Raw genomic sequence first — 27,803 nt, 5'->3', positions numbered from 1 at the left:
AGGCCCCGCCCCAGCCAGGCTCCGCCTCAGGCCCCGCCCCAGCCAGGCCTCGCCCGCCACCGTCACGTGCTGTGGCGCGGAGTCCAGCCTGTTGCTGATGCTGCGCCTGGTATTCGTCATGGAGCTGGCGCCGCGGAGCTCTCCCGTCCCTCTGCTCCTGCTGCTTCTGGGCCTGAGCGCGGGTAGGTTGGGGCAAAAGGTGCATCCGCAGCCGGTGCCTTCTTCTTTCTTCAGAGATGAAAGTCTATTAGTGGGATTGTGCTTCTTAAAGCAAATCTCTTCCCGCGGTTTCTACCTTGCGTAACTATGTTGCTTTTGAACTTCACCCTTTTTTTTTAATTCACAGTGCTTTTTCTACCCTTTTCTGGCTCTGGGTCCTCTGGGGCTCCTTTCTTCCCTGCGCCTAGATAGTAGCAGTTGTGCAAAACATGTGATTTGGAGAAACTGCTGATCAATGAGATTTCCACGATTTTAAAGGCACCTCCCTTTTCCTGCCGTGATTGGCTGCTAAATGGGATTATGAGGTTTTACTATTTTCTGCTGAAACATGCGGCCCGAACGACCCCGAGAAATCCTACCACGAATGGGACGTTTCACTGACGTTCGGCCTTTCTCCCTCTACTTGATCAGAACGGACAAAGTAACATCTCCCCTCACCGTGCTCCTTTTGGTAAAAACAAATTCGTGTTTAATAGGATGACTTGCAAATTGATTTTTAGTCTTGTCTTTGAGCAGAGTATCTCTTGGTCTGAATCAAGAACTGAGAATTCGAACTAGTCACAAACTTGCCTTGTGATCTTGGGCAAGTTGCTTAACAGTTCTCGTTTTCCCTTTTGTAAAGTGGGAATCATGTGGCCTTCCAGCTTGTGTCTGGGAAATGTTGTCAAATATGTTGACCCCCACATTTTAGCAGTGGTCACTGCCAGGGAAGGGAAGGGTGCCAGAAGTTAGGTCAAAAGGGACCCGAGCCTTATCTGTCATTTTCAAGGAGACTGTAATCTCGTGTTACTGGTAGGTAGAATCTTATAGCCACATCTGTAATATTCTAGCCGTTTATTTTGCTCCTGAAGCCACTTTCTGGTTTTCTTAACCCCTGTCCTTATCAGTTACACAACAGCATTATCTATCTCCTCATCTACTCCCTTCTCTTTTGGAGATGAGTTTTTGTTCTTTTACTTGCCATAGGGGTTTGAAGGGCTTAAGAAAGGAAGAAGTAGAAGGCAGAAAACTCCAGTCACTAAGGATCACCCCTCTCATTACCTTTTAACATCCCCTTTTTTTACCCACAGAATGGTATTTCAGAAAAAGATACTGTAATTTGAAAGTTGTTACTTTAGCAGAGTTGACATAGAAAATGTATTTAACCTACCCTCTTCCAATACATAGTTTACAGATGCTAGAAAAGTTAACTAAGGAAAATTGGAGACGCAGGATTAAAAGATATACACACACGCACACACTCGACTTTTGATATACTTTTTGCCAATTGCCTTCCCCAAAAGTTATGCCAGTGTGCACTCTTGCCAGGAGTGCTGAGGGCCAGTCTCCTGTCTCCTGTGGACATTGAGCACCTGCCATCACTTTTTGCCTATCGAATAAGCAAAGCTTTTTAGTGGCCTCATTATTGCTTTAATTTTCATATTTTTGGATATTAGTGATGTTAACCATTCTTTCACAAATTTATGAGACATTTGTATTTCCTTTTTCATAAATTATTTCCTCACAGACTTTACCCATTTAACTGTTAGGATCTTCCGTTTTTGAATTGATCTACATGATTAAGGAAAATTACCTTTTTTCATATTTGTTGCAGATCTTTGTTGTTTGCCTTTTAATTTTATTTTTGATGTACAGAAATTTTGTTGGACAGGAATGTAACAAGTTTCTGTCCTCAACTCTGTTGATATTTTTCTTATAGTCTCTGGTGTATGCTTACATCGTTTTCCTATCCAAAGGTCAGAAAAACATTCAATTGTATTTTCATATTTTTTTAATATTTAAAATTTAGATACTTGATTCACTTGGAATTTATTTTGGTTTATAGTGTTAAGAGAGGACTACATTTCTTTTTTTTTTTTTCTTTCAAAAAAGCTAGCACTTGGGGGCCGGCCCGGTAGCATAGTTCAGGGCCAGTCTTCCTCAGCGAAAAGAGGAGGATTGGTGGCAGATGTTAGCTCAGGGCTAATCTTCCTCAAAACAAAAAAAACTAGCAGTTGTTCCACAATAATATAGTGAATAATATTGGCCCCACAAATTTGTTATGCCTCTTTAATCATATAGTAAATGAGATATAAAAACCAGCATGTTGCATTTTGAGATTTTTCTTTTTTCCTTATCTCCACAATATATTAGAGTGAGTAAATTGCCTAAAAGATAAACCAAATCGTCTCTAGCCTAGCGTGGCCATCTCTACTGTGCTTGGAATTTGCCTGGACATTAGACATTCTTCAGGAAAACCAAATCGTGCTTCTGTTTCAGGAGCTGTCATCAACTGGCCCACAGAGGAGGGCAAGGAAGTGTGGGATTATGTGACTGTCCGGAAGGATGCGCACATGTTCTGGTGGCTCTATTATGCTACCAGCCCCAGCAAGAACTTCTCAGAACTGCCCCTGGTCATGTGGCTTCAGGTAAAAGTGGCTTCGCTGCCTGGCCAGGGTGGGCCAGGTTTCCCCCACTTATCACTTTGCTTGCTCTTAAGGGCTCACAGCCCAGGGGTGAAGGCCTGAGCTGGTCCAGCAGTCAGCTGGGGATCGCCTAGGCTTGGGGGCTCCGACATCCTTCCAAGACAGGCAAAGGCAATTGTAGAGCCAAGAAGGCCAAATCAGAAGGTGGGGGATCCTAGCCTTTTGCCAGGGTCTTTTATATTATATTGCCAGGCAGTGGCAGGAACCCTTCCTGGAAGCTCCTGAAGACATAAGCTGATAGGAAGTGTTCTGAAGGATTCCAGAGCAAAGTCCAGTCCTCCTACCCCCTTTCCCTCTCCTCCCAGTCCTTCCCTAGACCCTAACGTCTTGCCCCCAGAAAAGCTGACCTTGGAAAGGACTCAGCCTTTTGCATCTTAGTGTTAAATATTGGGCCCTATCCTTCTCCCTAAGTGTGTTGCATTTTTTTTTTTAAAGATTTTATTTTATTTTTTTCCTTTTTCTCCCCAAAGCCCCCCGGTACATAGTTGTATATTCTTCGTTGTGGGTCCTTCTAGTTGTGGCATGTGGGACGCTGCCTCAGCGTGGTTTGATGAGCAGTGCCATGTCCACGCCCAGGATTCGAACCAATGAAACACTGGGCCACCTGCAGCGGAGCGCGCGAACTTAACCACTCGGCCACGGGGCCAGCCCCAAGTGTGTTGCATTTTAATTGACCTCTGATTGTAGGTCGGAAGGTGGGGAGCTGGTTGAAAGGTGTTTGGGGGCAGGCAGAGAATCTTTCCTTGCATTCCTAAAATATCTAGCCAGAGGTGGCCCACACCCTCCCCACCCTCCCTAGAGATCGGGAGAGGTTGAGGCACACAGTCTTGCTTCAGCCTTTGGAAAACGTAGGCGTGGCCCAGCTAGGGCTCCACGTTGCTCACTGGTAAATAGGGCATCCTGGTTCTCGCCTCCATGAGATGCAAATGTCACCTCCTCTGAAAATGTCGGCCTCTTCATAAGCAGCCTCCCAGGCCAGTCCATGCAGACTTTCTGGTGAGACAGAGCGAAGATGAGCAGTTTGCAGGGGGGACCTTTATCTCTCAGGATTATCAGTGTCTCCTTTGAAGGCTGGTGGTTAGGCTCAGCCTGAGGGTGCAGATATGAAAATACCTCAGGAGAGGAAGCCATATATGTAGGCCAGGGAACTTCTGTCCACCCCGGGTGGCTGGAGATGAAGATGCAGCATGGGTGTCAGGAGGGGCGAGCGGGGGACAAGCCCAGGTCTGCCAGACTGGAGACCTGACTTCTCCATGCCTTCCTGCCACGTAACAGCTATGGTAAGACACTTCCCTTTGGGCTTTGGTTTTCTAATCTGGGGAATTTTAGTGGTTTTCAAACTTTTTATTAATCAGCAGAACTTTTTCTACCCCCAAGTGAAAGCTTACTTTCAGAGCCAAAGCAGAAGAAAACAGAAGTACTGAGGCTGGGGTGGGGGCTGGGCGCCGATCCCCACCCAGTCAGCTCCACTTTGTCACATGCTGCCCCTTGGCACTTTCTGGGCTCTCTGGAACACAATTTGTAAACCACCGAATTTCAGAGGTTGCAAATCTTCCTTTTGGTTGACTGCAGAGTAGGGTTGTTTTTTTTAATTAGTTGCCAACATTTTAAAATCAAGACATTTTCTTCCTTTTTCCAAAAATCAGGAAATGTAGCCAGTTGGGACCTGAATTTACTGTCCCAAAGCTGGGTGGTGGTGGCTGCCTTTCAGACGGGGCCTGAGGAGGAGCTCCTTTGAGAAGGGGATCCCTCTGCCCACACGTGACTTCTCTGCTCCATCTGGTGCAGTTTCTGGCCCCTGGAGGCCGTCTCATTTGTGTATTTTGATTAGATTAACCCTACACCACTGAGATGCTACTTGAAGGTTATCAGCTGGCTAACTAACCAGGCTACTCTTCATTTCCTCAGAGGCCCAAGGGAGAAGAAAAAAGATTATGATTAAGGAAGAAATAATTTATCTAGATTAAAAGGAGATCTTTTAGGTAGCCTACTGAGGACGCGTACACTGACTGCTCTGGGCGGGTCTCTGAGGATCCAAGTCACGTCATCTGAGTGGAGCAGTAAGCTGTGTTAGGTACACTTTCAAGTCGTGTAAGCGTTTCAGTTGGTCCGCTGACACATTTACCGTATTTCAGAGTCACTGGGTAGCCCGGGACTATGACAGCACCCCATCCCAAAGTTCTAGTCAAAAAAGCTTTTGTAGTGGGAAGTTCTCAAATAACAGAAGTCTCCTCCAGCCAGCTTCTCGTTGCCATTGTCGGGGACGAGGGGGGTCATTGATGCCACCACAGCTTATCAAAAGCAGGATGGGAAAATGGCATTTCTCCCACAAAGACCAAGCTCCCTAGGAGACCCAGCTTCCCTCCTTTTGCTTGGTCCTGTCCCATCCCATTAAGTCCACTAGGAAAAAGGGGCCCAGCTTCCATTCGAGGATGCACGCTTGCCCTTAATTTACTGCATAATGCATGATAAGCATTTTTCAGTGCTGCCACATAGTTTGTGATTCTAAATGGTGGTGTCACATTCCATCCTGTAGATGTGTCATGAGTTACTAACCTGTTTCCTGACTGGGGCTCGTTGGAGTTGCGTTTTAATATCACTGTGGTGAGCAGCGCCCTCTGGTTTGTGAGCTTTTTTACCACTACGTTAGGAAGTCTTAAGATCAGAGTGTGGACAATTAGAGGGATTTATAGCCTTCCACTTTTATAATAGTTAGCTTGGTTTAGGTTCAAAACATTAAATGGTTTCATAAAGTCTTTCCCTGGTAGGGTCCTCTCGTTACCCCTGAGCCCTGCCTCTGTGACATCTTTTGTCTTTTTTCTTTGGATTTCCCTGTACAGATTGCCCTGACTTCTGTTTGGCCTGAGCTGTTCCCTTTCATCTTTGCGTATCTCCATCTGCTATCCACTGTGCTCATGCACAGGGATGGAGCACCCTTTTATTTGAGGCCCCAGGCCTGTCCCCTTGCCTCAGCTGATCACGCTCTCCTCATAGCCTCCTCAATTCAGCTGGCCGCTGAGATTTTGTCCAGCAAAGCGCTGACCATCCTTTGCTCTGACCATCTCCTGAAGGGCCTCCTCCCCTCTCTCAGCTGTCGGAACACAAGGAACCTCTGCCTCTCACCGTCTGGGCCCCCCAGCCCTGACTTCTCTTCAGAATCCTACCTTGCCATTGGTCCTGGATGCCCGCAGTATTGAGTGCTCCCTGCTCTGGGGTGTCCGCATTTGCGACATTATATCCTGGGGATAGACTTGACCAAATTGCCCCTCAGCCTGGGTCCCTTGTCCATCCTCAGGGACACTGGTGGGATGGAGAGTCACAAGGCCCTGGGTCCAGTCCTGGCAGAGCCCCTAATTACCACATCCCCTCCCTGGGCCTTACTGCTTTGAAACGAGAGGAGTTGGACAAGATGTTCTAAGGTCAGTGAGCCCCATGGCATGCCAGAGTTCAAGCTCAGAGAATCAGAGGCTGGAAAGTTCCCTCTGGGACGCGCTTAGCCCAGGTTGGTTCCTTTTAGAAAGGTTTCAGCTGTTACTGGGGGACTCAGTGCAGACGCCCCTGGTTCGCTGGATCAGTTGTGTCTTTTGTGTGGGGTTGACCCAGCCATCACTAAATCATAAATCATTTATAGTGGATGTGGTCATCATCGCCATGACTCACGTTTGATTAATGTTTTCTCTGGGCTTATGTTTGTTTCTTTTCTGTTCCACAGGGTGGTCCAGGTGGTTCCAGCACTGGGTTTGGAAACTTTGAGGAAATTGGGCCCCTTGACGTTGATCTCAAACCACGAAGAACTTCCTGGGTACAGTGAGAATGGCCCCTAACTGAATTGCCCAGTGGCCTCTCTGAGACTGAGCCCCAGCCAGCCCTGCCCCTTCGTGGGTGGGGTCACAAGTTTAGCAGCACCATCCTGCCACCCCTCTCCTCCTCCCTCTGTAGGCTGGGACCTTGGGCACCTGTCCACAGGCCTCCTTTCTAGCCAGCTTCTCCCTTTTCTCGGGACAGTTTATCCCGAGATAAATTGTCTTTCTTGTTTTCCCCTCCTCAATGACCTTTCTCTCCACTGGCCTGCAGAAACCTTCTCTAGCAGACACCCTGGACCTTGTCATTTCCCACATATTGGCCATCTTTGCAGTCTGACTCCCACCCTCTGGCCACAACTTCCAGTCCTTCCCCCCTCCTCCTGTCTTGCTTCCTTACTTCATCAAGACTTCACACCCCTTGTCCTCTGCCCTTTGGCTGTCTCACTAGTCCCTCCCCTCATTCTTAGCTTCACTTCCTCCCTAACCCCTCTCTGATCCCTCCCCACCCCACCTCCTGGCTCCCTTATCTTTCTCCCTTTACAGCCTTGCCTTGCCAACCTTGGGTCAGTCCTGCTGTACATCTGCTTGGCCCCTGCCCCCAGGCCGCCAAACATTAGCGGGCAAAACACACTTCATTCCTTTGGCCACCCAGTCACACCTACCTAGCTATACTCACATCTACTCTTCTTTAAGACTCAGTGCAGGAGCCAGCCCCATGGCGTAATGGTTAAGTTTGGTGCACTCCACTTCGGCAGGCTGGGTTCATGGCTTTGGATCCCGGGCAAAGACCTACACCATTTGTTGGCCATGCTGTGGTGGCAACCCACATATAAAGTGGAGGAAGATTGGCAACAGATGTTAGCTCAGGGCTAATCTTCCTCAGCAAAAAAAAAAAAGAAAAGAAAGAAAGAAAAAAAAAACCCAAACACTCAATGCAGATGACCTCTTCCTGAAGGTCCCATCAGTCCTTTGAGTCTCCCATCTGTCTCCACACTGGTCTTCCTTAAGTACATTTTACTCTTACCTCAAGGTTTTTAGACATGCTGTTCCCTCAGCCTGGAACATTCCTGTACTCAACTCCAACTGAAATATCACTGGCATTTGCAGTAGCAGAGTGCCCCACTGGCTTGTCCCCAAGGCCCCCAGAACTAAGAGGGTAATATAACTCAGATAGAGAACCTGAGTAGAAGTGAGGGGTCTGGGCCTCAGTCCTAATGCTGCCATTATCTACCCAACTTTGTGACCTTGGACAAGTCCTAGGCCTTTTCTGGGTTTTAATTTCCTAATCAATGGAGGGCATGGCTGGACTGTGTCATCACTAAGGCTTCCAGATGTAATATTCTATGACTCTAAGCCTCTTCAGGAAAGGTATTAGAATAATTCTTTTTTTTAATTTGAGGAAGATTAGCCCTGAGCTAAGTGCTGCCAGTCTTCCTCTTTTTGCTGATGAAGACTGGCCCTGAGCTAACATCCATGCCCATCTTCCTCTACTTTATATGTGGGACATCCCTACCACAGCATGGTGTGCCAAGCGGTGCTATGTCTGCACCCGGGATCCGAACTGGCAAACCCCGGGCCACCAAAGCGGAACGTGCGAACTTAGCCGCTGCGCCACTCGGCCAGCCCTTGGTATTAGAATAATTCTGTTCTCATAGTGTACAGGGAAGCCAGGCCCGGGTGGAAATTGGCTTAATCTTGAAGAAAACTGACGTGTGGTATTCAGCCCTGGGCTGTACTCTCACTGCTTCGAGCTGTTGCTCGGACTGAAGCTGCCAGGTCTGCCTGTGCTAACATATTGCTTCTAGGGCATTTGTACCCTGTGAAAAGTGACAGCTGAGATGCTTTGATCCCCACGTATATGTTAATCTTTCCTTCCTGTCTCTCCTTTCCTTTGTCTGTCTTTGCTGTAGTAGTCTATGTTCTTGTCCCTTATTTTTTTAAATCCCTTTTAGAAACAAGATCATAACCACACCAATGGCCTCATATTTGTGTTTTTTGTTGAGCTCATGTAAGATGATCAAAAGTTAATTGGTGGCTGGCTGACTGATGGCAACATGGGATTTTCCTCTGTGCCGTGTAGCTCCAGTCGGCCAGTCTCCTGTTTGTGGATAACCCTGTGGGCACTGGCTTCAGTTATGTGAACAAGAGTGACGCATATGCCAAAGACCTTGCCACAGTGGCATCAGACATGATGGTTCTCCTGAAGACCTTCTTCGGTTGCCACAAAGAATTCCAGGTAAGCAAAGACTTAGGGACCGCTCAGCAAGGGCTGGGAGTCACAGCACGGCGACCATCAGAAGAAACTTACACTCCCCCAAGAGTTCGATGCTCAGCGGGTTCCAGAGAAAACCTTTTTGCACCCAAGATCAGGTTGTGGACTTTTGTTTCTATCATCTCTAAAGATAATTTTTAGCTTGAAAGAATGACCCTGGTGCCAGTATTCCAATCAGACATAATAATCAGATATGGGAAAAACCAACAAAAGTAGACTTGTTGTGTCTGGCCATTACATGCAATAGAAACTTGAAATTAATTCCTGTGAATTAAGAGACATTCAGGGTATTTAATTCTTTGTAAATTTCTTTCTTGCTAGACAGTTCCATTCTACATTTTCTCAGAGTCCTACGGAGGAAAAATGGCTGCTGGCATCAGTCTAGAACTTTATAAGGTAATGGGGATATGACTTTGTTGTTTTGGTTTCAGACAGAAACTGATTGTGTTACTTTTTATACTCACCTGATATTGAATATACTTTGAATAGGACCTTGTACATACAAAGTAAGAATCTGTAATAATAACCATGAAAAGTTTCAAAAAGAACAGTAAAGGATGCCTTACCAGATATTGCTATAAACCTATAGGGAGTAAAACAACATGGTACTGGCCTAACAACAGACAAATAGGTTAAATGCAACAGGATAAAGAATATAGAAACAGATTTTATATATATATATGTATATGTATCTGTGTATGTTTATAGCATATACATATGTATCATATTTACATATGGTCATATATAAGTACTAAGAGGGCTGGGGCCGGCCCAGTGGCACAGCAGTTAAGTGCGCACATTCTGCTTTGGTGGCCCAGGGTTCGCTGGTTCGGATCCCAGCTGCAGACATGGCACTGCTCATCAAGCCATGCTGTGGTAGGTGTCCCACATATAAAGTAGAGGAAGATGGGCATGGATGTTAGCTCAGGGCCAGTCTTCCTCAGCAAAAAGAGGAGGATTGGCGGCAGATGTTAGCTCACGGCTAATCTTCCTCAAAAAAAAAAAAAAGATTTAGTCTTTAACAAATGAAGCAGTATATGTGCATAACAGAAAATTAGAAAGTACAGCAAGCACATATTAAAAAATTAAAATTTCTCCTTCCCACCAGATAGAGATCACCACAGTTAACACCTTTGTGTATAGCCTTTAAATCTCTTTCTGCACTTTTGTAAAGAAATCGCTTTTTTAACCAATATGAGATCATATTTTACGTGATGTCTGCAGCCTGCTTGCTTCCATCGCTAGTCCCCACCTTCCCACTTCAGCAAACTTTTGTCTCAAATATTCAGGCTTCCTTAATAATCCCAACGTGTCCTTTATGGCCAGTTTGGCTAAGCCAATACTCAATCCAGATCTGTGAATTACATGTGGCTGTGATGTCCCTAAGGTCTGTTTTCATCTAGCACAGTCCCTTTTTTATGACCCTGATTTGGTAAAGAATCCAGACTCCTCGATTTACAGAATGTCCCATTTTCTGGATTTGTCTGGTAACATCTTCACGGTGTAAATTTACTTTAGTCCTCTCTTCACTGTTTCCTACAAAACTGGAAGTTATATCTAAAGGCCCGATGCATTCAAGGTAAAAGTTTTGGCTAGATTATATTACAATAGGTCAGTCAGGAAACTGGGGCCCAGAGGTCATCTCCAGCCCACGACCTGTTTTTTATGTTTTCAGGGGGTGGGGGTGGGGAGGATTAAAAGAAGGACATTTCATGACACGTGAAAATTATATGAAACTCAAATGTCAATGTCCACAAATGAAGTTTTACTAGAACTCTCATTTGTTCCTTGGTTGCCCGTGGCTGCTTTAGCAACACAGTGGCAGAGTTGAGTAATTGCAGCATAGACTGTTTGGTCTACAAAGCCTAAAATATTTAACATCTGGCCCTTTAGAGGAAAAACTGCCAAGCTCTGATATTGGTGATGTTGTACACTTCATTTTGCTTCAGATCAGAAGGCTCATGATGTCTCGATCTAGTCTGATCCCTTCATCACGTTCTTACACCATCCCCAGGCCAGAAAGTTATCTGGGCAGTGTGATTTTCATACTATAGGGACGTCCGCTTCATCCATCTTTCACCGAATGACTTTAACATCAATTTTTAGTTCTCACATAAATCAGTAACTTCATTACGAGTTTCAAAATGATGGTTTCCTCCTCCTGTCATTTTGTTCACGTCTCTTAGCTCATATTCTTCTTAAAGTGGAACTTTCTCTCATCTGGGACTATTTAGGTAACTTGAAGTAAGTTCCTTCTGGAAAAGCCAGTTAAATGTGTAATTCTTTCTCTTTAATTACCAGTTTTCAGTCAGGATATTCATCGTTTTCTTATTTCAGCTCTCTGAATAGCTTGTGCATTCACCTAATTCAGAATTCAAGAAATGTAGAAGGTATACTGTAACAATCCTCCCTCTTGCCTCTGTCACCCTCCCCTAAGACACTCTGGTATTAGTTTCTTCTGGATCTTTCTAGAGGTATTTCATGCCTGTAAAAGCTAATTCATATATATTCTTTCTTCCCATTTTTATACAAATGATAATATATGCTACACTATATACATTGTACGATATATTCTACAATAAATATATATCTACATACAGTCATGCGCCACTCAATGACATTCCAGTCAATGATGGATCATATATACGATAGTGGTCCCATAAGTTTAGTACCATATAGCCTAGGAGTGTAGCAGGCTATACCATCTAGGTTTGTGTAAGTGCCCTCTGTGATGTTCGCACAATGAGAAAATCACCTAACAACACATTTCTCAGAAGGTGTCTACGTCGTTAAAGACACATGATTGTATATTCTATGTATCTCTTTTTTAATTTAACAAAAATAAATAGTATTTTATATAAATGATAGTGCACACTACACTATACTATACATACTACTACGTATATATTTTATATATCTCTTTTTTTTTCTTGGTGAGGAGGATTGGCCTTGAGCTAACATCTGTTGCCAATCTTCCTCTTTTTGCTTGAGGAAGATTGTCACTGAGCTAACATCCGGCGCCAGTCTACCTCTATTTTATGTAGGATGTAGCCACAGCATGGCGTGACAAGTGGTACTAGGTCCGCACCTGGGAGCCAAACCTGGGAACCCCAGGCTGCCAAAGTGGAGCGTGTGAACTTAACCAGTACACCACCGGGCCAGCCCCCAATCTCTCTCTCTTGTTTAATTTAACAATGTACCTTGGAGATCTTTTCATATCAGTCCCTGAAGAGCCTTGTTAATCTTTTTTCAAGGTGCATCATAGACCATGGAAATAACCATAATTCGTTTAGCCCATCCTATTGATAAATATTTAGTCTGTTGCTAATTTTCCGCTTCTGGACAGATGTATTATTTTTAAACATATAAAGGAGCAGAGGGGCAGGAGCTCCTAGTCCTAAGGCATCAGCACACCCTCGAGGACCTCCTGAGGAGGCCTCCCAGCCCTTGAGTGACTGTCACTTGGACAGTGCTGATTGTACCCAAGGAGCCCCCTGAGCACCTTGTGAGAAATCACAGACCTCAGGGGTGGCTGGGTCCCTCCTAAGGAAGATAGAGCTGCACTAGACCCCACACACGTCCTGCCAACCCCCTTGTGAAACGGTAGGGAGAAACTCCAACACCTCCTACTCATTTTGCAAATGGCGGCAGGAGAGAGTTACTCTTGCTCTCTAGTGGGTATCTGAGGTCTTTGGATGCCCAGGGAATCTTGGAAAGGGTGGGCAGAAGTTTGCTGTGCTCGGGAAAGGCAGCGTGTAAAGGCTTGGCTCCCTCTGTCGAGGACGGGATGGAGGCCCCTGGGTGCCCATGCAAGGCTGTTTCTTGGCTTCTTGTCCTTCAGGCCATTCAACAAGGGACCATCCAGTGCAACTTTGCCGGGGTCGCTCTGGGTGACTCCTGGATCTCCCCTGTTGGTAAGTACAGAATTTTCAGGTGTTTCTTTACTTCCTTTCCCCATCCTTCCCTGTGACTTTGGGCTGTGTTGTCCAGATCACACAGAACAAGGCAGCAGAATTTTCTGGGTCTTCAGAGAAGTCAGCCCAGAAAACATTTGCCTCCGGAACATCCAAGAAATTTGGGGATGAGAACTCGTTTACAAAGCACCCACCATGGGCTGCTACAGGCTGAAGCAAGTTCTCTTATTTGATTGTCACAACGAAAGAATCCAATGTTACAATTGAAGACGTTCTAAAGACTCAGAGAGGTGACAAAATCTGCCCTCTGACACACAGAATGAGTGGCCTGGTCGGGATTCAAACCCAGGTCTGTTTGTCACCTTGTCCCTTCCACCACCCTGATGCTAGAATGAACATTTGGGGTGAGATTCCCATATGTTGATGGGAATCATCATTATGTTGATGGTGAATCAAGCTTACTCTCAGGTCCTGCAACGCAGAGGGTCGCAGTTTCATGACCTTAGCATCGTTGAGAGTGCAGAGGAAAGTTGTTTATGTGGCAGACATCCAGGGTGTGGCTTCAGACACCTGAAATAACCGCCTCGGTGGGGTTAAATCTAACACAAGATTTCTAAATCCTAGCACCATTGACATTTTCCTTCGCGTACTTCTTTGTTGTAGAGGCTCTCCTGTGCGTTGTAGGGTGGTTACCAGCATCTCTACTCTCTAAATGTATTATCACCCCAGTGTGACAACCAAAAATGTCTCCAGACATTGCCAGATGTCCTCTTGGTCACAAAATCGCCCCCAGTTGATGACTACTGTTCTCACCTAAACAAAAGGTGACTTTTCCCAGGCAAAACCAAACTGTACAGTGAGAAATCAGAAGAGAAGTTACCCCAGAGAAGTGAGGGGAATAAGCCAGGAAGGGACCTGAGGGAACTTTCTAGGCCGTCTGTGCTCCCTATCTTGATTGGGGTGGTCATTACATGGGCATGTGCATTTATCAAAACTCATCTAAATATATTTATGACTTGTGAGCTATGATTGTGCCTCAGTTTTAAAAAAATAATTTATAAAAGATAATATTTCCCCCCTAAAAGAGAGTTGGCTCCTCACAGAGCCATGTCCCTGATGGATTCGGGCTATTCTGATGCTCCTCGGAGTGGTAATTTCTTGACCTCATTCTTGGCAGCTCCAGGGTAGGACTGACATAGCATAACTGAGAGCCGTGAGTCGGCACTGGAAGAAGGGTTGTTGGTTTGTCCTTCCTGGATGGACCGCTGAGGACATCAGGAAGCTGCAGGGCCTTGACCAGAGGCAGGAAGGTCCAGCCGGTTTCTTACCAGACGTCTCACTCAAAATGACAGCGCTGGCCCTTACACTTCCTTCTGGGGTCTCATCACAGTTTCCTAACACCCCTGAGCACTTTGCATGTGTTAACTTCATTTAGTGCTTACAACAACTCCATCAGATGGATGCTGTCCTTATCCCGATTTTTCAGATGAGGAAACTGAGACTCAGAGGTTAAGCACTTTTTAGAGTCACACAGCTCAAGCCAGGATTCAAATCCAGCGTTCAAATCCAGGCAGCAGGCACTAGAATCCAGGCACCTGACCATTACACTACACTACCTCCACAAGACCAGCAAGTTTAGCTTCCAGGCTTTGCAAGGGCTAGTCATCCTGGCCAAAATCTATCTTTTCACTTTGCCATGACCCACCTCCCCTTATAAATCTTCCTGCCCAGCCCTTACTCCCTCCTTCCAGATCTACTTTAAGTAGCACCCCTCTCTCCCAGAAGTACTCCCTTTTTGAGGGGGAGATACTGTTAATTTTCATGAACAATTATTCATTGCTTGCTTGGTAATAGGTGTTGTGCTAGGTGCTACGAAAGATGCCCAGACACACTCCACGTCTTCAAGAAGCTCTGCCTGGTTCAGTGTGGTACCCAGAGCCACCTGCGACTGTTTACATTTAAATTAATTCAAGTACATAACATTTTCAATTTTTCAGTTGCACTATCCACATCGCAAGTGCCCAGTAGCTACACGTGGCTATTGGCTATCGTTTTGGACCACACAGATATAGAACATTTCTGTCATCACAGAAAGTTCTATTGGACATCTCAAATCTACATCAGAGGCCAGCAAACTATGGCCGACAAGTCAAATCGGTCCTGCCACCTGGTGACTAAGTTTTTTATTGGGACACAGTCACGCCCATTCACTTACATATTATGTGGCTGCTTGGAGGCTGCAACAACAGAGTAGAGTAGTTGCAACAGAGACAGGCTGGCCTGCAGAGCCAAAATATTTACTGTTTGTCCCTTTGCAGAAAGAGTTTGTCAATCCCTGGTGTAGATCAAGTAGGGGATGGAATCCATGGGAGAATAACAGATGATTCTATATTTGAAGAAAATAAGGCGCCAGCTTGAAGGTTAAGTGGAGCGGAGAATGGTACTAGGTCCCGGGAGACCCGGCATCCCTGCATTTCTCAGGGTGTACTCTGAAGAATACCAGGCCAATGAGGTGCTAGACAAAGGGCTCTGTGGTCAAATAAGTTTTGGAAGTGCTAAACAACTGCTCCATCTCCTCAAGGTTTCACAGGCACATTAAAGGCTCTGAGAAGTCCTGCAGTAAAGAAATGTGTTTTACTTTGTATAACCACAAAGACTTACCTGAAGAATCATTTTTTCTTCCTATCCCTAGATTAAAATCCTTCAGAACTGAGGTTATTTGAAAAATACTTTGAGATGCTTGACTTTAGGGAAGCATTGAAGGCTTTTAAGCAAAGAAGTGACATTCAAATGTGCTTTATAAATTGTGGTCTTTGATACTTTGTTGGCACTTCTCTTGATGGCACTAGCCTTACCTGGTGTCATGGTAATTGTGAACTTGTCTAAACCAAGCCCAACTATTCTCCTTGAGGGCAGGCATTGTCTTACTCATATTTATATCTTATAAAGCTCCATACAGGCCCTTAGTAAGTTCTCAAAATATTGGTGGAATAGAAATGAATTGATTGGCAGTATAGTAGCCACACACTCTTGAATTACAAAATCATTAGTCTTTCTTCTGTAATTAGCTCTTGGCAGAAGCTAATGTCCCCAAATTGGAGGAGTAGGCAGGATGCAGAGCAGAAATGCGGGGGCGGGGAAATATTTTAAGCTGGCAGAAAGTCTGGAAGTCTGCAGATAAGAGCATCCCCTGTACGTGCGTGGCCCGCCTGCCGTGTCATCACTGACTGTGACTCCCTTGCTGGGCAGTATCAAGCCAGGTTAGCGTGCCATTAGTCCTGAGTCAGTACAAGGGCCCCCACCCCCTCATCCCACCTCCCAGCCACCGAGACATCAGCCCTGCATGGGCACTGTGAGTTAAGGAGCCCTCAGACCCAGGGCTGTTGCCTTTCCGGCTTCTGTCTCTTTCTGCTTTGGGAAGGAGGTTAGTTAGGTTTTTCTTTGGGAGAACAGAACCACAAACTGACTTTGTACATCTGTGGTTTCTTTTAGACTCGGTGCTCTCCTGGGGACCTTACCTGTACAGCGTGGTAAGTAGATGAGTTCTTACTTCTGCACCCTCCGTGGTAAGTGGCCCAGCTGACCTCTTCTGGCTCTGTCCCCAGGAAGGACAAAGCTAGCTGGGTTTGCCTGTGTGGTTGACCCTGCTCCCTAGGGACTGTTAGTCCATATCAAATTGGAGCCCCCAAGCAGCAGCTGGCCTCGAGGACAAATTTAAAGAAACATCAGCACAGTTATCCCATTTCTCCAGGTACAAGAAACACCATTTTTCAAATCCCTCCAACTTTTTATTATAGAAATTGTCAAATATGCAGAAAAGACGAAAGATCATGGTGAACAACCATATCCCCACCGTCTAGACTCAGTTAACACTTTGCTGTATTTCCTTCATAATAAATATGTGGCTTGTGACAGGATGCTTTCGTCTGTAAGCTCCCTTTTCTCCTTCCTCCTGCTCGTCCTATTACCCATCCCTAACTGAGCAATGCCAGATTTGTGTCTCTCAGCCAAGTGGGCCTTTCTGTTCTTGGTTTGCATTCCAGTCTCTTCTTGACGACCAGGGTCTGACAGAGGTGTCTCAGGTTGCAGAGCAAGTGCTGGATGCTGTAAATAAGGGACTCTACAAAGAGGCCACCGAGCTGTGGGGGAAAGCGGAAATGGTCATTGAACAGGTATCAGGACACGCACGGGGGCCAGCCCACTTGGCTTTTTCTCGTGAGTGAAGGGTTCCTGGTTGGTGGTGTCAGGTTTGGTGTCTATGCTGAGACTCCCCACAAGTCTGAAAATGATGGCATCCTAAACAATAAATCTGACGGGTCTGAGCAGTGACAGGGTTAGACAGCCACCCAGGCCTGCAAGACTTGTCCCTTGACTGAATGTTTGGATTCTAGAAGAAGGACTATGTCTTGCAGAGGTGAATGTTTGGATCCTGGCCAAGCAGCCATCTGCCCAAAGTGAGCCAGAAGGGAAGAAGGCCCAGCTGAGGCCTCGAGTGTGTCAGACCCTCTGCAGCTCTGTTCTCCCTGTAAATTAACACATGGGCCTGTGGTTTTCTCCTGCAGCCTCTGAGCTCCACTCACATGAGCTGTTCACTACCCCTGGGAGACTGGGCTGGCACGGCTGGTCTCTGAGCCTCCAGAGCTGCATTTCTTTCTGGTCCAAGCAAATTTACAAAGTCAGAGCTATCCCCGGATAAGATGGAGAGCCGGGTTCTTTTCTGTTTTGCAACTTCGATAACAGATACATTAGGAAACAGCCAAAGGTGGCCAGCCAGTGGCGGAGCGGTTAAGTTTGCACACTCTGCTTCGGCAACCCAGGGTTTGCAGGTTTGGATCCTGGGTGCGGACCTGCACACTGGTCATCAAGCCATGCTGTGGCGGCATCCCACATAGAAGAACTAGGACTTTACAATTAGGATATACAACTATGTACTGGGGCTTTGGGGAGGAAAAAAAGAGGAGGATTGGCAACAGATGTTAGCTCAGGGCCAATCTTCCTCACAAAAAACAAAACAAAACAAAACAAAAAAACAGCCAAATATACTTTTTTGTATTTCAGAACACAGATGGGGTGAACTTCTATAACATCTTAACTAAAAACACTCCCATGTCTGCAATAGAGTCAAGCCTAGAATTCACGCAGAGCCACCTAGGTGAGTGAACCTTAAAGTTGCTAGACTCCTGCCTTAGCCTCCAAGCAAGAGGCAACCAATTTTTTTTAAAAGCTTTGTTGACCCATAATATACATACCATAGGATTCACTCATTTTAAGTGTATAATTCAGTGGTTTTCAGTACATTCACAGAGTTGTGCTGTCATCTCCACTGTCCCGTTCTAGAATGTTTCCATCACCCTAGAAAGATCCCTTGTGTCAGTTTGCAGTTGATTCTCCTGCTCCCAGCCCTGGGCTAATCTGCTTTCTGTCTCTCTAGATTTGCCTTTTCAGACGTTTCATATAAATGGAACGTTGCAATAGGTCATCTTGCATCTGGCTTCTTTCGCTTAGAGAGTGTTTTTAAGTTTGGAAACCAACTTCTGCACGCTGAATCACAATGTCAGTCCTCCTAAAGGCTGGACGGAGTTGTCTTTCGGCTGACTCAGCCTCACTGCGGGTGCCGAATGCTTGGCATCTTCCCTCCGTAAGAGGCACATAAAGGCTGCAGGAGTCCTGGATTCCTCTTCTCAGCTGATTTCCTTTGGCCATGCCAGATAATCTCAGTGGCCCCGAAGGACATAAAATGCAGCAATCGGAACTATTGAAGCATCTCCACTTTCAATGTGTTTCAGACTTTGTCCCTCCATCTGGGGTGAATCAAGGTGATGCTTTTCATTTTCCAGCTGAATGCCTCCCTCTTATGCACAGCATCTCCAGCAGTTGGAAAAGAGGTTCTCTTGGTCTTATTTCCAGTCCTTTGACTCACCATGTACCAATTTGTTTTAGTTCGTCTTTCCCAACGTCACGTGAGACACCTACAAACGGACACCTTAAGTCTGCTCATGAATGGTCCCATCAGAAAGAAGCTCAAAATTATTCCTGAGGATTGCTCCTGGGGAGGTACTTATGTGACTTACTTAAGTGCAATTTGTAGGGTTGGGGGTGATAGATGTGCAAATTTAAAGGCCTTAAGTTGTAGAAAGTGTTTTGTTGGTGGTGATGGTATGTTGCAAATAGAACAGTGTTATTATCCACGTTTTATAGATGAGCAAACATATACAGAGACAGTAAATGACATGCCAAAATTGGTTCAAAATGAGGGGTTCAGTGGCCAGCCTGGTGGTGTAGTGATTAAGTTTGTGCACTCCGCTTCAGTGACCTGGGGTTTGCAGGTTCAGATCCTGGGCGTGGACCTACACACTGCTCATCAAGCCATGCTGTGGAGGTGTCCCACATACAAAATAGAGGAAGATTGGCACAGATGTTAGCTCAGCAACAATCTTCCTCAAGCAAAAAAGCGGAAGATTGGCCACAAGATGTTAGCTCAGGGCCGATCTTCCTCACCAAAAACAAAACAAAACAAAATAAGGGATTCATAGGGAAGTGAGTAGGGAGAGAAATGAAATGATCAGTTATGAGACTGGTTATAAGTTGATAATTGTTGAAGCCAGGTGTGGGTACCTGGGGGTCATCAGTCCTCTATTTACTTTTGTATCAGTTTGAAGTTTTCCATAATAAAAACATTGAGATAAAAAAGCCATGCCCAAGACCACAGGGGCTTGCAGGTGTGGATTCCAGACAAAGGTCCTTTTGGACAGGCTTTGACCAGCTCTCTGTGGCCGGCCTCCCCAGGCATCCTGATGCTGGATATGGTCCAGCGTCTACTGCTTTCTGGTCTGAAGGCCATAGTGAGGAAATATTGGGGTCCCCAGAGACCAAGGCCAGGTAGAAATCTTGGCTAAGTTCCTGCTCAGTCCTATAGGGAGGCGTGATGAGCAAGTGGGACTCCCAGGCTCCTGGAGGGGAAACGCTGCAAGCTGAGGAGGGTTTCGTCTGTGTCTAAGGTGCCCCAAACATGTGGTCGGGAGGCCTTTCTCGGGCGGCCCTGTGACAGCTGCTGAGAGGCTAAGATGTGGCTCTGGCCCTGGCTTCCTCGTGGGACACGGGCCATCCTCCCAACCCGCAGTCAGCGGAGAGCTCATCCTAGACCCGTGTCTTCATTCCCCCTCACCCATTAGAGCTTTCTAGAAATGAAGAAAAAAGTTAGATCAAATAAAAAGAATTACGGTGTCAGAGCTGTAAGGGATGGGTACAACTGTGGGGAGCTGTCATGGCACTGAAAAAAAAGCTCATGAGAACACATCTTGTCAGCTCAGTGCCCTCATTTTATCTTTATGATGGTGTTTCCAGCCCGAGCTTCTCTGCTTATAGGGGACCCTCCCCACCCCATTCCTGCCCGGTGTGGCTGGACAGGCAGGGTGACTACATTTTGGCAGAAGATGACTGATACAGAAAACTCTCTTTGGCTCTAGATGTGTCTTTGTGTGGTCTGGAAAGGACAAACTGTCCTTGGCCAGTACTCATAATGTCTTGAGCTCCAGTTTGTGGTTAAGCCTATGCATACTGTAGAGTCAGCCAGGCCTGCATTCATATCCCAGCTTGCCACTGACCAGCTATTTCACTCTGGGCAATTTTCTTAGCTCTCTGAGCCTCATTTTCTTTAACCATTGCACAAGTTAAGATTCTTTACCTCCCAGGATAGTGATGAAGAAGAAATGGGCTGTTGCTTGTAAAGTGCTTCCTTATTAGCACAGTGACTGCCAAATAAAAATAAATGTGGTGGTTGTTCAGTATTAGGAGGATGGTGGTGGTGGTAGGAATCCAGCAGGAATACCGTGCTGCCCGTCTCCTCTCTGGCCAGTCATCCACGTGGCTTTACTGAGGACCAGCTTGAATTGGTTTAGGTCTGATTTGGTTTATTACGAAGGTAGCCCCACTTGTTCAGAACTTAAAACTTGGCCCTGGTGTCATTCAGCAAAGGAGGAAAATGAACATTGGCCCAGAACCACGGTTTATGCCCTTAGAGGACCAGCCTAGAGGGTCTCCAGGTCTCGTTTCCTCACTAAAATGCATCCGATGTCATCACAAGCGCTTGAGTGAATAAAGCACATGTGCTGTTTGTGCTTCTCGTCCACCCACCTGCTCGGGGCACGGATTTCTGGGCGGTGGGTCCCAATTGGTGAAACAGCCCTGTCTGCAGTCTTTGTTAGATGCTGCACAGTGGTTGCATGTGGGTGCCAGAGCCCAGGATGCTCTTGGCTGAAAAGTGCCTCTTGTTCTGGCAGATTCCAAGCTGCTCCCTCTTTCTCCTCCCCCTGTGCAGGCCAGGCTACCGAGGTCTTCCTAAACATGGAGAAGGACTTCATGAAGCCAGTCATCAGCGTCGTGGAGGAGTTGCTGGAAGCCGGGGTCAACGTGACTGTGTATAACGGACAGCTCGATCTCATCGTGGACACCATGGGTAGGAACCCCCTCTGAGGGGCACATGGAGGCAATTTCATGGGTTGAGCTGGAAGGGGACTGGCCTTGGACACATCAGTCTTGGGGCTGGTGACACTGAAATGCCAGGAGGAAGCCATTTCCTGTTACATCCCTCCACCCCTGACCCTAACTCATCGAAGAGGGCAGAACTACCTGAGGCTGTGACCCCTCAGAGAAGCCTGGGCCCTTAGGTACGATTAAGGAAAAGAACAACACCTACCCCCATCACAAGAATAAAAAAGAAGACATTTTCTTGGCCATTGGACAAATACACAATTTAATTGAGGGAAAACCTCATTTTTGTGCATTGTCACAGCAGATGGTAAGCACGGCAAGGTGAGTTAAGACTAAACCCTAACAGCTCTGTAAACCCAAGGACCGAGGGGAAGTGGTCTTGATGGAGTTCCTGTTGCCCTGGCTGCCACCACGTGCTCCCTTCCAGTGTCAGTAGGGCCAGGTAGAGGCTCAGAGGCGGGTTCCCAGAACCAGCAGGCAAATTGAGGCACGTGGTCTGGTGGGTGTGATATGCTTCTTGAAGTCAGCAGGACTGAATATTTTTGCAACTTGTGAGCCAAGGGCACCAAGGGCACTTTGAAAAGGCTCCGCGTTTCTTCCCTGGACTGCCCAGGTGATCTGTGTTACTGTCCCCTCACCCCTGAGACTTCTCAGTCCTCCTGACAGCCCTGTCGCCTCCAGAGCTCCCCAAGCTTCCTCCCTGCAGAGCCTATGGCAGTGGGAGACTCACAGAGTAGCCACACTTCACAGTTCTCGGGTTTGCCCCGTCATCCTGGGTATCACTGGGAGCTTGCTAGAAATGCAGAATCTTAGGCCCCACCCAGCCCTCCTGAATCACATTTTGCATTTTAGCAAGACCCCAGGATGAGTTTTGTGCACATTGTGGTTTGGGGAACACCAAGTTGTAGGACCTGAATTTTTTTTTTCTACTCCACCCAGCTATTAATGCCAGGCCCTTCTTTGTCCCTGTCGCCAGGTCAGGAGTCCTGGCTGCGGAAGCTGAAGTGGACAGAACTGCCCAAATTCAGTCAGCTGAGGTGGAAGCCCCTGTACTGTGACCCCAAGTCTTCTGAAACGTCTGCTTTTGTCAAGTCCTACAAGAACCTGTCTTTCTACTGGATTCTCAGAGCCGGACACATGGTGAGAGAGTCAGCTTTTGTTCCAGACTAAATGCTTCCGAGAGGGAAGCCACGGGCAGTGGATTATGCGCGCAGGCACTGTCTGGACTGGTCTTACGGGTTCTTTGGGCTTGGGCGTGTTTCGAAGTCTCTACCGAAATTCTGCTATTAGCACTTCATTCCTTTGGGCCTAGAAGTTCTCCTTTTAAAAAGCAAATCCTCCGAGAGAGTTAAGCCAGGCTCCCGGTCCTTTACTCTTTACCTTAAATGAATATAGTGCTACTTTCCTCTTAACAATTTGTCCTGAAGGAACAATTCGTGCTGCGGGAAGAAGGGAGAAATTGTCTTTCCTTGACATTTTTGGGGAGGGAGAACCAAGCTCTGGGCTCTGTAAAGCTGAGTCACAAGTGCTTGCTATAAGGTGGGGGCGTGTCGTCCAGCACCGGCAGCTCCAGAGTTTCAGTTTGGAAGAAGCTTTGGGTGCAGCGATGGGCAGTGAGACTGTGCCATTCCTGCGCCTGCGGAGCGAACTTACTGTTTTCCCTCAGGTCGTATGTTGACTGAGTGGCTATCCATGGGCTGAGGGAGATGATGGAGGGATGCATCCACTACACCCTCGCGTGTGCACACAGGTGTGCGCACACACTCACCTGCAAAAGAGTCAAAGTGGGGAGTGCCAGGAGGCAGGAGGGCCCAGATGCTTCCCTCATGGTGATGCCTTGATCTGGTCACTTAAAGTCAGAGTCTCTCTTCTCCCCTAGATTGCGGTTTCCCGGAGGAGATTAGTTGAGAGTGATGTTAAGGCTCCCTCCAGCCTGCCCTCCTCTCTTAGCTCCCTTGTGCCTCCGACAGAACCTCCACAGAGAAAGGGCTGAGGGCAGCAGTCTGGCTGGCAGGGGGGCCCAGGGAACTGGTCTTAAAGCTCTGTTGGCACAGCAGGCACATGGTGTGCTTAGTTGGATGGCTTAGGAGTTACTAAGAGACATTTGGGGGGACCAAGGTGCTCTCTCCACAAGCCACTCCTTAGGGCCATTAGTGGTTCTCAGTTGGGGTCAGTTTTGCCCCTCAGGGGACTTTGGCAATGTCTGGAGACATTTTGGTTGTCACAGCTTGGGGAAGGGTGCTACTGATATCTAGTGGTTGAGGCCAGGGATCCTGGTAAACATCCTACTACGCACAGGACAGTCTCCCACAACAAAGAATTGTGCCACCCAAAATGTTAGTGGTGTCATGGTTGAGAAAGCCTGGTCGGGAGGGAAGGCAGAGCTGGGGTATTTGATAGACTTGGTCTCACAATATTTTTAGGTGTCTGACCGCAGACCACTTATTCTTAACCTCTCTGACCCTTAGTCTTCTCTTAAGAACTTCCCAGAAATGAAGATGCTGCAACCTTTAAGAGAAACCAGCATTTCTCTTTGGTTCCTTTATTTGATGAGCAAACCTTTGAGTGTCTCATGGCTGCTAGTCACAAAGATGGATGGTACCATCTCTGTCCTTAAGGAGCTCATGGGCCAGAGGGGCAGACAGGCAGAGGCTGTAATAACATGGGGCTAGAAGTGTTCAGATGGGCGTTGGCCGTGGGAAGATGGCCCAGCCCAGGCTTGAGGGTCTGGAAGACTGGGCCCTAAACGATGAGTAGGAGTTAGCTAAGTAAGGAGGAGGTGTGGGAGCAAGGACCATGGCTTGTGCAGGTCCAGGGGAGCCTTCAGACACCCGAGGCCTCGAGGGACCCTGGGAGAGAGAAGGCTGGGAAGGGAGACGGTACCACGTTAAGGAGGTCAGACCTACCCTGAAAGCAATGGGGTGCCGCTGAGGGGTTTTAAGCAAAGGAGTCAAATTACCAGATTTGTCTAAGAGATAGCGTTCTAGCAGCAGAGGGCATGGGACAAGACTGGAGCAGAGAGCCAATCTAAGAGGCTCTTATGGGGGCTGGCCCAGTGGTGTAGTGGTTAAGTTCACCTGTTCCGCTTTGGCGGCCCAGGGTTTACCAGTTCAGATCCTGGGTGCAGACCTATGCACCGCTTATGAAGCCATGCTCTGGTAGGCATCCCACATATAAAGTAGAGGAAGATGGACATGGATGTTAGCTTAGGGCCAGTCTTCCTCAGCAAAAAGGGGAAGATTGGTGGCACATGTTAGCTCAGGGCTAATCTTCCTGGAAAAAAAAAAGGAAGAGGCTCATATGGTAACCTAGAGGGAGAGAAGTAGAGGGATCTGATGAAGTGTTGGAGGGAGAATTGGCAGACTTGGTCCCTGCCTGCAGAACAGCCAGGTGGGATGTCCACAGGGCAGTCAAACGTGTAAAGTGTGTGTATATGGATCTGGAATCAAATGTTTGTCCTTGGAGATAGAGATTTAGGAGTCAAATATGGAAAAGCCTGGGGACACCAGTATTTAAGAAGCAGGAGGCAAAAGAAGGACCTGAGAATGAGACTTGAGAAAGGAGTGGCCAGAAAAGTGGGAGGGAGACCATGGAGACATGGCATCCTCAAAGCAGAGAGAGAGCAGTCGCGCGAATGCTGCTGAGAACTCAGATGAAGCACTGAAATATGAGCAGTGCTTTGGTTACACGGATGTCTGTAGTGGTCCTGGCGAGCATTTTTAGTGGAATGGCAGGTGCAAAACCCAGAATGGAAAGGCTGGAGCAAATGGATGAGCAGTGAGAGAGAGAAGACCACTTCCTCTAAGAAACCAGAAACGAGTAGCCCCACTCTTTTTTTTTTTTTTTAAAGATTGGCACTTGAGCTAACATCTGTTGCCAATCTTTTTTTCTTCTTCTTCTTCTCCCCAAGCCCCCCCAGTACATTATTCTAGTTGTAGGTCCTTCTGGTTGTGCTATGTGGGACGCCACCTCAGCATGACCTGATGAGCGGTGTGGTGAGTAGGTCTGAGTCCAGGATCCGAACTGGTGAACTCCTGGGCTGCCAAAGTGGAGTGCACAGACTTAACCACTCAGCCATGGGCTGGCCCCAAGCCTACCCTTTTAAGAAGTTTGGTCTGGAGAGAGAAAGAACAGGCAGCAGGACACAGGGTTATGAGGGCAATTTTTTTTAATGACCCTAAGTCTCTGAGTGCCTTCAATATTGACCGGGGAAAAGCTAGTAGGAAGTCTTGGAGCACACCACTATTACTAGAGAGGGGTCCCCGTGGAGGCAGGTAGGAGGGCAAGGGAAGAGCTGACCATGCACTTGCCCATTTTCTCTTGGTTTGTCACACATAGAACAAGAGGTCTGTTGGGGGCAGCCTTAAAATAGCTCTTGGAGACTATTATTAAATCATCTGCCAACCACTTCCCCTTTGGTTGAGTAAATGTCACTTTCGTATTCCCCACTGTGCCTGTGCCTCCTGGGGACCTTGCTTGGCAGGAGAGTCAAGGACAGGAGTGGGCTGTAGAAGATCGTGGAATTTCAGAACTTGGAGCCATCTATTATTCTACTCCCGTCTTTGTGGAGGAGAAACTGAGGGCTCTGCCCCTCCCCCTTTTAATGCTGGGTGGGAAAGAGGTTTTTTTGTTTTTGGGGGGTTTTTTTGGCGAGGAAGATGGCCCTGAGCTGGCATCTGTGCCAATCATCCTCTACTTTGTATATGGGACACCTCCACAGCGTGGCTTGGTGAGCAGTGTGTAGCTCCACGCCTGGGATCAGAACCTGCGAACCCCAGACTGCCAGCGTGAAGCGTGCAGACTTAACCACTACGCCACCAGGCTGGCCCCAGGAAGGAGAGTTTTTAAAGGAATTATTCGAAAAATCTAAGGGAACAACAGAACAAAGTTGAATAATAATACAAAAATGGGGTGCCGCTCAAAGTATCCTGTTTGTTTGTTTGTTTGTGTTTGTTGACACTTTTGCTGTTCGCTCCCCTCTCGGCCTATTTTCTACTTCATTCCCAGTCTGGGATCCCTCCTTTGCAGAGAATCCTTGAAAATGGTTAGAATCTTCCCTCTTCCTTGACCAGGCTGGGTCCGAGAACCATCAGCACAGCCCTTATAAAGAAATCAACAGACCAGCCCCAAATGGAGTAGAAGATTCTTTCCTAAACACCACCTTCTCCAGAGCCACACCACCCAACACACCTGGGGCCCAGGAGAGCTTTTGTCTGGTGCAGGGGTCACGTCACAGAAGGGACCCCTCTGTAAGGGGTGCACCCAGGTGTAGCTGTCCTCCCAGTTTGCTATCAGAATGCTGGCATTCTTCCAGGGAGCAGGGTCTCAGGATGTTACCCCTAAACTCAGCCCCAGGAACAGAACCAGGGGTGCTAACTCCGATGCTGCTTGGTTCTAGGTTCCGTCTGACCAAGGGGACATGGCTCTGAAGATGATGAGGCTGGTGACTCAGCAAGAATAGGACAGAGTGGGCTGGAGGTGAGCTGGCTCGGCCTTGGCACGGGAGCGGAAGCGAGCACCCTGAAGCTGTAGGAAGCACCGACCTCCCCTGGAATCCGCCCTGGACCGTGACTGTGAAGGTTCCGGTCAGCTCCACGCAGAACAAAATCATTGCCTCCGTGGCAGCTTGGAAATCTAGGGGTTTTTTTTAATGGATTTGTTTTCATCAAAATGAAGGATTGAAATAGATTAACATTTTCTTATTACAAAAGCAAATTATGAGGCCGGCCCTGTGGCCGAGTGGTTAAGTTCGCGTGCTCCGCTTCGGCGGCCCAGGGTTTCACCGGTTCCGATCCTGGGCAAGGACATGGCACCGCTCGCTCATCAGGCCATGCTGAGGCAGCATCCCACATGCCACAACTAGAAGGACCCACAACTAAAAATACACAACTATGTACCAGGGGGCTTTGGGGAGAAAAAGGAAAAATAAAATCTTTTAAAAAAGCAAATTATGTGATTTATAGAAAAAAAGGGAAATACAGATAAACAAAGTCCAGGCTAAATACCCATGTACTCCTTTCTCAGGGATAAGCACTGATATCCTTGCAAATCTTTTTTTGCCATAAATACATATATATTTTTTACAAAAATGGAATCCTTACTGTGTCTTATTTCACTGTCTACTTTGTTCACATATCTGTATGGCCTAAACACCTTTTCATGCCAATAAATGTTCTTCTGTAACATTTTTAATGGCTGCTGAGCATTCCATTTTATGGATGTGCCATAATTTATGTACCAAATGCCCAATTGTTTCCCATAAGCAGTTTCTAGTTTATCACTATTATAAACAGTGCTTGGTGAGTCATCCTGATAGTTATATTTTTATGCACATCCTTATTATTTTTTTACAATGAATGCCTAAAAGCATGATCTTTTAGTCAAAGGATTGTAATGTTTCTTTAAAATTAAAATGATGGAGCCAGCGCTGATGGGCTAGTGGTTAAAATTTGGTGCACTCTGCTTTGGTGGCCTGGGTTCAGTTACCAGAACCACACCCCTCGTCTGTCAGTGGCCGTGCTGTGGCGTCTCACACAGAAGAACTAGAGGGACCTACAACTAGAATATACAACTGTGCACTGGGGCTTTGGGGAGGAAAAAAAAAAAAAGGAAGATTGGCAGTGGATGTTAGCTCTGGGTG

The 27,803-nt window shown here is 46.9% G+C and overlaps 1 protein-coding gene and 1 long non-coding RNA gene across 2 annotated transcripts in view; one reads left to right on the top strand and one right to left on the bottom strand.

Moving 5' to 3' along the window:
• Positions 1-57: 57 nt before the first annotated feature.
• Positions 58-26,984, top strand: SCPEP1 (serine carboxypeptidase 1). The gene is made up of 13 exons (XM_046675570.1): positions 58-182; positions 2,479-2,627; positions 6,397-6,486; positions 8,568-8,723; positions 9,081-9,155; positions 12,601-12,673; positions 16,166-16,203; positions 16,717-16,845; positions 17,732-17,825; positions 18,614-18,727; positions 20,991-21,128; positions 22,140-22,303; positions 26,562-26,984. The coding sequence occupies exons 1-13, from the start codon at positions 98-100 to the stop codon at positions 26,622-26,624; spliced, it is 1,368 nt and encodes a 455-aa protein (XP_046531526.1). The 5' UTR covers positions 58-97; the 3' UTR covers positions 26,625-26,984.
• Positions 22,312-27,803, bottom strand: part of LOC124246866 (uncharacterized) — a 28,528-nt gene continuing 23,036 nt past the window's right edge. Inside the window, exon 4 of the long non-coding RNA XR_006890611.1 lies at positions 22,312-22,931. This is a non-coding gene — a long non-coding RNA (uncharacterized LOC124246866). The remainder of the gene's footprint in view (positions 22,932-27,803) is intronic.

This window comes from Equus quagga, chromosome 11, assembly GCF_021613505.1.
Source record: "Equus quagga isolate Etosha38 chromosome 11, UCLA_HA_Equagga_1.0, whole genome shotgun sequence".
NCBI classification, from domain to species: domain Eukaryota; kingdom Metazoa; phylum Chordata; class Mammalia; order Perissodactyla; family Equidae; genus Equus; species Equus quagga.
Note: the sequence above shows the minus strand (reverse complement) of the source record. Positions and strands in the feature narration are given on the sequence as shown.